Genomic DNA, 9,446 nt, shown 5'->3' on the forward strand with positions numbered 1-9,446 from the left:
GTGCCATCTTGTACATGTTCCTCGGTTTGGGTTTGAAGTGATGGAACTCTTGTAAACATGAAAATGGTCTCTTCTTTCTGATCCCGTTTTTAATATAGCATGGGAATCTGTTCACACAGAAACTGCTATTTTTCTTCAAATCAATTGAAATGCTAGATAATATTATGAAATTTAAATCCTAGGTTCTAGAGTTAAAGGTCTCTGCGATAGTTTTGCTCTATTTATCAGAAAAGAGAAAGTACTGCACTTGAGGGCAAGTGCTTAATGAAGTCTAGCAGTAGTCTACCTCTGATACTTTAGCCCTTTCGTTCAAAATAACATAGCTGATCCGATCTCATTATTGTAGCCTGTAAATTTTGATTGCCCAATATCATATAGAATAATGTTTATCAAAGAGAACCTACTTCTTAGTAAGCTTAGTAAGCTAGTGTTTCAGAAAGTATTTACAACTTGCCTAGAGTTTGCACTCTTATACTGCATGCAACAAATCTTTAGTCAAAAGCACTCACCATGCAACCCTTGATAATTTTTGGAGTGTAAGGATACCCTCTTTGAGTTGGTTGTCATTGTCTTGTAATTACGATAGTATTCTTGGATCTTTTATTAACAGCTCATGGAGTGGCAATTCTTAAGTTAGGAGCATGAATATTGTCTTGGTACCTAAGTACATTTCCATTCTGATTTAATTTGTAACACACATTTTTCCTTTCCCTGTTTGTCACATGTGTAAAATGTGTACATGTCCATGCCTCATTTTATGCAACAAAAAGAAATGTGACTTTGTTAGATTTAAGTGCCAGTCTTGATGGCACAATACTTACCATGCAATGCCAGTCTGGCAAGCCACTGGATGCGAAATCTCAACCCTTGATTAAATGAGTTGTATCCTAATTCTCTTGCTTTTTCTCTCTGCCAAATTGCTCATTTCTCTTTGCAGGTCTGGATGACTTGGTTTGTACCTTGTAGTAGTTTGTTTAACCAAGTAACTTAAAGAAACTTAACTTGCTGAAACCAATATGGTGACTGTATTTTAGGTAGAAGAAGGTCATTCTGTTTGAAGTGGAAGAAACTGATTATTATCTGATTAAGTTGAAACATAACCTGCCTTTCTTCTTGAAAGAATAATATTGATTGCTATATCCAGGGCGTATGAGTGTTCATTATTTTGCAAGTTAAAACTAATGCCTTCCTTTTTCCACATTTCTCTATTTGCATTCTAACCTACCAATCTCTATGGTCATGAAAGCTTCAAGAAGTATTGACTGTACAATCTATCTGGGGGATTATCTATTATCATTCTCATCTAGACCAAGCAAACCGTCATGAAATCCTAACAATGTCTTGGTCTACCATAAACACTGCAGGGGAATGCATCTAAGTATGCATGCTATATTGGGATGTCAATAACTTAGATTTCAATATGAATCTTCCTTTTTGAGTTTATTTGTGATATAGACCTGTTTTGTTGTGTGAAAGCACTATGCTGCAACCTGCACTTGTCAAGATGCTTTCATGTTGCCTTGCCCAACATATATTTTGGTATACATTGACTGTACAATCTGTCTGGGGGATTATCTATTATCATTCTCATCTAGACCAAGCAAACCGTCATGAAATCCTAACAATGTCTTGGTCTACCATAAACACTGCAGGGGAATGCATCTAAGTATGCATGCTATATTGGGATGTCAATAACTTAGATTTCAATATGTATCTTCCTTTTTGAGTTTATTTGTGATATAGACCTGTTTTATTGTGTGAAAGCACTATGTTGCAACCTGCACTTGTCAAGATGCTTTCATGTTGCCTTGCCCAACATATATTTTGGTATACCTCTCTTGAGTTTGTTATTGAGGGATAGATGATTGCTGAATATTTAAGTATCACTAAAACATAATTGAAAAAACATATCTAGATTCAGAAAATCGCTCCTGATGAACTTACGCTTTAACCAAACTTGCATATGAATCATTGCCTGTGTTTTCCTTTTTGTTTCTCTTTGATATAATTTGTTCGATAGTCGACAAAGTGCCTTGCAGTAGTTGGACAGTGGGAACGGAAGGAAGATATTTCAATAATAGAGGGAGGATTACTTGACGTAGTGGTTTTAAGCGATTAGATGCAATGCCCAAAAACCCAATATATGATACAAAGTATAGCAAAGAAATCACAGGAAAGGTTTAGAAATATACCCAAGTTATGATAGAAACCAGAAAGATACTAATCGTTCATCTAATAATCATATATTGAGTTGGACCAAAAAGATAGAATGAAAATGCAGAAATAGCTTAGGTGAAGGAGGAGAACCAGAAGTATAGACCACATTACACACAAGAAGAGTAAGCCATATATCCTTCCTTTAGATGGTGAAATCAAAGAAATAGATTGGGTAAATCTTATGCCCGTTGATGACTTCATTACAGGAACCTCAATAGGGGATAATGCATGCGTATTCTTGTTTACACCACATTCATATTGATGACTGTGACCATTATACCGATCAACAAGAGGCCTCAGAAGGTCATCCAGTATAAGATTGAATAGTAGTAAGTCTTTTAAAGGGACATCTTGTGCAGGCTGAAATAAGAGTTTCTGGAAAGGTTGTAACCTTCAATCAGGTACCAACATGCAGATCAAGAACTTGATGAGCAGGCCGAAGTACTCGGCTAGTAGGCTGAAGTTATACTCAGCTGGCAGGCCAAGTTGTACTTGGTCAGCAGACCGAAGTTGTACTTGATTAGTAGGCCGAAGATGTCAGGTAACAGCTAGAAGGATGCCAATTTCAGACCGAGTACCAAAGAATCAGGCTAAAGCATTAGTGGTGCAAACCGAAAAACCATGGGTGCAGGTTGAACCACCAAGAGAGGAGGCCAAACAACCAGGGTTGTAGGTTGAAACATCAAGGGTGCAGACCAAAACATCAGAAGTGCATGTTGAAGCATCAAGGTGCAGATCGAGTACCTGCTGTGTAGACTGAGGGGAACGAGAACTATTAGCCTAGGATGGGGTCTTTAGTAGAAAGAAATCCAAGGGCAGTGGATAGTCAACAGTTACCACTACCCAGAATATAGGAGTAGTGGAAGAAATGTTATTGCCATGCATAACAATAATGGCCCACGTGATGCAAACTAATAAGGACAAGTATCAAAATTAAAAAATAACACCTATCCTAACAGGTAACAAGAGCCACTTGTAAATATCAAGCTGTAATAGCAGGACAACGATTTTTTAGCGAGATCAATGAAATTCTGTCTTTTCATTTTAACTTTTTAGTTAGTTATCCTTAGTTTATCGTAGTTAGTGAAAATTCCTGAAGCTTCAAGGAAACAAAACCAATTATCTTTCTATCCTTTCCGGCGACGGTAGGCAGCATGCCTGCACATCAAGCCAGCCCTCCACTGTTTCTCCCTTTTTCTGAGAAAAAATTCTCGATATAGAATTGATGCTGATAAAAATTTAAACTGTGTGCTATAGTGCAAAGCATTAGAAACATGCAATCCTGGAGGAAAGTATGGTAGAAAAATTACCCTGAAACATATTTATTGGTATAAATGTGGTACACAGAAGTGTAAGGTCTATGAATTACCATATCGAGTTATTGGACGTGGTAATGACACAAAATTTGAGAAAAATAATGAAAAGATTATGGATTTGATTGGCCTTTATGCCAAAGATGATAGAGCACAGAGGCTACAGAAGGGTTAAGAGTAGATCACTCATCTAATGTAAAGACATATTTTGGTCATTTCTAGATATACCTGATGTAAATATATCTGATCAAAAGTTGAGAGTCTCCACTTATGGCATTTCTAGACTTGAGAAAGTATCTGATACAGTATCATGAGACATATTTTGGTCAATGCTAAGGTAGCATTGTTTACTTGAAGGATACATTAAAAATGTTAATGATGTGTCCAGATTTTAATTTTAGTGAAAATATAGGAGATGACGTGTCGGCCAAACATGAATGTCAAAAGCTAACCAAATTGTGTTCATTTTTGTTATCTTTGATCAGTTATACAAAATAGTTTGAAACAATATTAAGGCACATCTAATAAAATAGAACCAAGTGATTTAAGCCAATAATTGTGGTGTTGCTGATTGCAACACAGCTTCAAGAATTGGAGGGTACGAAATTTGCTGGTTTCTGCAAATCAGCCAGTCTACATCGGTGTCTGCTACATTACTTTTCGACTAGTTTATTTTATAACACTATTTTCTGGCCTGTGTGATATAGGTCATGCTGAAGGATATATAGTGCCTCTGAGATTCTTGTTGTTAGGCAAAAACCATATACATGTTGAACATATTATACACCATATTTTCCCCGAACTCAGCCAAGTTGTGAAACTGGCAATCTCACTATGCATAATTATTATCTCATTTTCCATGGTCATTATTTAGTCAAGACAATGAAAAAAAAAAACAATAGGGTTGAAGGAAACTAAGGAAGAGAAGAGGGAGCAGGCACATTGCAAACACTACCAATCTTTACTGCAAGACTGAGTGATGCGGGACAGCTAATTTAGAGAAGAAATTAAGAAGGGGAAGGAGGAGGGAGGAGTCTGGAGTCTACCAGATGCCAAAGCAAAAGTCCTTTTTTAATCCAAAATATTCTGCCCAACAGTAGATAAGGGGGTGCCATATATAGCCCCAATACAACTACCCATGATCCCCACAAATGAGATCATGTAACTACCCATGATCCAACGACATCATGGGCCACTACACTAGCTAAATACAATCAAACAAGCCAGCAACTAATAAAATACGAAAATACATAAGAAATAAATGAAAATACGCATGAAAATAAAACTAGGGTGGTCAAAGTGCTATGCACGCCGGCGACGCCTGTATACATGCTGGAAACGGTGGTTTGTGTCCCCACCAACTCCCCTCAGCGGAGAAGAGTTCGCCTCTGGCGAAACGGATGTCTGGTAATGCTCCAACAGGTCTGAAGCAAGTCGCTGAAGCTCATCTCTGCTAATCCAAGTATCATCTGACGGAGGTCGACCATGCCATCTGACCAGGTATCGCTGATAACCACCGTTCTGCGTGCTAACAATCTGATCATCCAAAATCTGTTCCACTGTGTCTGTGATCTGCGAAGAAGAAGGTACAGGAGGCAAGGCAGGAGCAGGAGATATGTTCTCAAAATTGGATGTGCAGTCAGTGTTAGGCTCATTGAGTGGGTCTGTAGGAATAGTTGTCGGACCTCGGTAGGCAACTAAGTCTTCTACGTTAAAAACTGGATTAATCCCAAAACACTTGGAATATCCACCACATATGCATTAGATCCAACCCGTTTCAGAATTTTGTATGGACCCATACTTCGGGCGTGCAATTTCCTAACGGCTCCTGGTGGAAACCGTTCAGGTCTGATTCTGATCATTACATCATCACCCGCTCGAAATTCTTGATAACGTCGACGTAAGTCAACGGCCGTTTTATATCTCGCATTGTTGATTTCAATTTTCTTCTTAATCTCTTTATGTAAATTTTGCATGTGTTGCGCAAAGGATTCAGCGGTCTCAGAGATTCTATTGTTAGGGGCTACTGGGATAAGATCAACAGGTTTTCGCGGTACATAGCCTAAGACAATTTCAAAAGGGCTCAAGCCAGTGGTCCTGTTTACAGAGCTATTGTAGGCGAATTCAGCTATGGATAGAAGAAGGTCCCAATTACCGGGGTGGTCACCTACCAAACATCGTAGAAGGTTTCCTAGACTGCGGTTGACCACCTCAGTTTGCCCGTCTGTTTGAGGGTGATAGGCTGTGGAATATTTAAGCTTAGTACCCATAAAGTTCCAGAGGGTCTTCCAAAAATAACTAACAAATTTGACATCTCTATCAGTCACTATCGAAGTTGGAAGCCCGTGGAGCCTAACAACCTCATCAAAGATAATCCTCGCAACTTTGGAGGCATCAGAAGTCTTGGAAGTGGGTAGAAAATGTGCCATTTTAGAGAACCGATCCACTACCACGAGAATGGAATCATGCTTACTTCTAGTCTTTGGCAATCCTAGCACGAAATCCATACTAATGTCCTGCCAAGGACGATCTGGGACAGGAAGGGGAGTATATAAACCAGTGTTTTGTTTGCGCTGTTTGGATAGTTGACAAGTACGACACTGACTAACAATTTTTGCAACATCCCGTTTTAAACTAGGCCAATAAAATCTTTGTTCGACCATATCAATGGTCTTATTTCTACCAAAATGGCCAGCTATTCCTCCCGCATGAAGTTCCCAAACAAGAAAATCTCTAAGGGATGTTTGAGGGATACATAGCTTGTTTCCTCGGAACAGAAAGGCATCAACCACAAGGTAATCACTATTGTCCCTGGTGCGACCATCTAAGACGCTTGCATAGATCTCAGCGAAGTCTGGACAAGTTGCATAGTCGTCAATTATACGTTCAAAACTAGTAACATTTATGCTTACCGACAAAAGTAATGCTACACGTCGGCTTAAGGCATCAGCTGCTTTGTTGTCAATACCTGCTTTGTGACACAACACGAAGGTATATTCTTGAAGAAATTCAGCCCACTTTCCGTGTCGTGAATTCAATCGCTTTTGGAAATTTAAGTACCTCAAAGCTTCATGGTCGGAATATAATATGAATTCCTGAGGTAGCAAATAGTGACGCCAGTGACGCAGCGCTTGTATAACTGCATAAAATTCTTTGTCATAGGTGGAATATTTTCGTTTGGCATCATTCAGCTTTTCACTGAAGTATGCGATAGGATGCTTTTCTTGGCTTAAGACACCACCTATACCTATACCAGATGCATCACAAGAAACTTCGAAAACCTTAGTAAAATCTGGGAGGCGCATCACCGGGGCTTCAGTCATTCTAGTCTTGATCTCTTGGAATGCCCTTGAGGCCGCAATGGTCCAATGAAATTCACCTTTCCGGATACAATCCGTAATCGGTGCAGTGATCGTACTAAAATTCTTGATGAACCTTCTATAAAAGGTGGCTAGGCCGTGGAAGCTTCGCACCTCAAATAATGTAGTGGGTTCGGGCCATTCAAGAATAGCTTGGACCTTCTGTGGGTCTGCTGAAACACCCTCAGAAGAAACAACGAATCCTAAGAAGATTACACGATCAGTCATAAATGAACACTTCTTAAGATTCGCATATAGGCTTTCTTTTCTTAGTGAATTGCAAACCAAACGTAGGTGCTCAAGGTGTTGTTCCTTGTTTTTGCTGTAAATTAAGATATCGTCAAAGTAGACTACAAGGAATTTATCCATGAAAGGTCTTAGTACTTGGGTCATAATTCGCATAAATGTACTAGGTGCATTTGTTAATCCAAAGGGCATGACTAGCCCCTCGTATAACCCATCCTTGGTTTTGAAAGCTGTTTTCCATTCATCACCTGGGCGGATACGGATTTGGTGGTAACCACTCTTAAGGTCAATTTTGGAAAAGATAGTGGCACCTGCCATCATATCAAGCATGTCATCCAATCGTGGTATTGGAAACCGATATTTAACCGTTATCTTATTAATTGCCCTGCTATCCACACACATTCTCCAAGTGCCGTCTTTTTTGGGCGTTAGAAGCGCCGGCACCGCACACGGGCTAAGACTTTCTCGGATGAACCCCTTTTGGAGCAGCTCATCAACTTGCCGTTTCAATTCAGCGTGTTCAATCGGATTTAGTCTATAATGAGGCAAGTTCGGGAGAGTCGCCCCTGGAACCAAGTCTATGGCGTGCTGAATGTCACGCATAGGGGGGAGCTCATCAGGAAGGTCCTCAGGAAAGAGATCCTTAAATTCTTCCAGAACATGATGAACTTCCATGCTCTGATACCAAACTGATGCGGGACAGCTAATTTAGAGAAGAAATTAAGAAGGGGAAGGAGGAGGATACCAAACTGATGCGGTTTTATCCACCCATGACACATTATAAGGGTTAGGATGAGGCACTGTCTTTAACTGTAGCTTCTTGACAGTTCTTGTGGATACAACATTGACACTACTCCCACTGTCGATGATAACCTTACAGCTATGTTCGCCACATTTGATATAAGTGTGAAATATGGATCGACGTCTCCAGTCATCATCTTCTTGCTTAGGTTGTGTAAGGACACACCTAACTATGCCTAAAGGAGTGGAACCCTCAAGTGAGCCGCGTTCCTCACCTTCATCTGACTCTTCAGGGTCTATCTCTGGTTCATAGACCAACTCATTTTCTTCATCATTTCTATCTTCTTCGATGACCAGTGTTTTCTTAGTAGGACATTGACTAGCTCTATGCCCAAAACCAAAACATCTGTAACACTGATCTCTAGAAATTTTGGGTGGTTCACTTAAAATTCCCTTATTCTTTTGATCATTAATTTTTGGGGACTCGGTCGCTTGATTTCTAATATTAGGCTTACTCCAAGTATTAGTTTGACTATCGTGGGTGTTCTTATAATTGGTCTCCTTAAGATCAAATCGCCTAAAGGTTGTCTTATTAGTATATCGCTCAATGTCTTGGACAAGTTGATAAGCATGTTCTAATGAATTGACCTCACGCAGAATAAGCTCTTTTTGTAAATCATCTCGCAATCCGGACCAAAACCTAGAAAGGGTCAATTCCACACTCTCACGTGCATCACATCGCATGAAGAACTCATCAAAGCGAGCGATGTACTCAGACACAGGTTTATTTCCTTGAATCAGTCGTTGCCACTGATCTAACAGGCGACTCTTATAGGATGTTGGGAGATATTTTTCTTTTAACTTCTCCTTCATTTCATCCCAATGTACCACAGGGGGTTGTCTAGCTCTAGCAAGCATATTTTCTATTGTGTTCCAATGTAATTTTGCAGGACCAATGAGCTTCATTTTTGCAAAACGAACTCTGCGATCGTCAGACAAGCTATACCATTCAAAGTAATGGTCCATATCAGCGAGCCAATCGATGAAGACTTTTGGGTCAAGACGACCATCATAACTTGGTGCATCGATCTTAATACTGCGCATTACATGCTCATCTGGTGTCTCACGTGCTCTTAGATAGTCCCTTTGGTGTTGTGGCCCAAGGCCTCTGGGGCGGGACGGTTCAGTCTCACCAAGTTCAGATTCTCCATCGTTGTGAGTCACTTGGAGGTTGGTGATTGAATTTTCAGCTATAGTCAAGCGAGTATTCAGCCTAGTTTCAAGGTCAGTGATTCTTGCTCCTAATCTGGTTTCTAATGCTGCTATGGCATCTAATACCTGTTGGTTTGGGTTGGTCGACATCTCATGTGAGTAAGATGTACCGCTGCGAGTTGTCATACTCTAGAATTCAAAATTCCTAGATATATAATTAACATTCAGAATAAAATCAACAATGTTGAATAAAAGACGACTTTTGACGTAGTCTCGGTTACCTTCGAATTAGCACAGGTGATAACAAAATATCAGGACCTTAGGTACTGCTAACCTTGGTTTGGATCATGCAAAATTC

General features: G+C 39.8%; 1 protein-coding gene across 1 annotated transcript; it reads right to left on the reverse strand.

Annotated features, from left to right (window-relative positions):
- Nucleotides 1–7,855: 7,855 nt before the first annotated feature.
- LOC120107475 lies at nt 7,856–9,238 on the reverse strand. Its single transcript, XM_039120754.1, has one exon. The coding sequence runs from the start codon at nt 9,236–9,238 to the stop codon at nt 7,856–7,858; it is 1,383 nt and encodes a 460-aa protein (XP_038976682.1).
- Nucleotides 9,239–9,446: the final 208 nt, after the last annotated feature.

The sequence above is a fragment of the Phoenix dactylifera genome, unplaced genomic scaffold, assembly GCF_009389715.1.
Source record: "Phoenix dactylifera cultivar Barhee BC4 unplaced genomic scaffold, palm_55x_up_171113_PBpolish2nd_filt_p 000877F, whole genome shotgun sequence".
Classification (NCBI taxonomy): Eukaryota; Viridiplantae; Streptophyta; class Magnoliopsida; order Arecales; family Arecaceae; genus Phoenix; species Phoenix dactylifera.

Bases quoted from the DNA above. Each gene is read 5' to 3' on its own strand.
- LOC120107475 (XM_039120754.1), bottom strand. From the start codon at position 9,238: ATGTCGACCAACCCAAACCAACAGGTATTAGATGCCATAGCAGCATTA.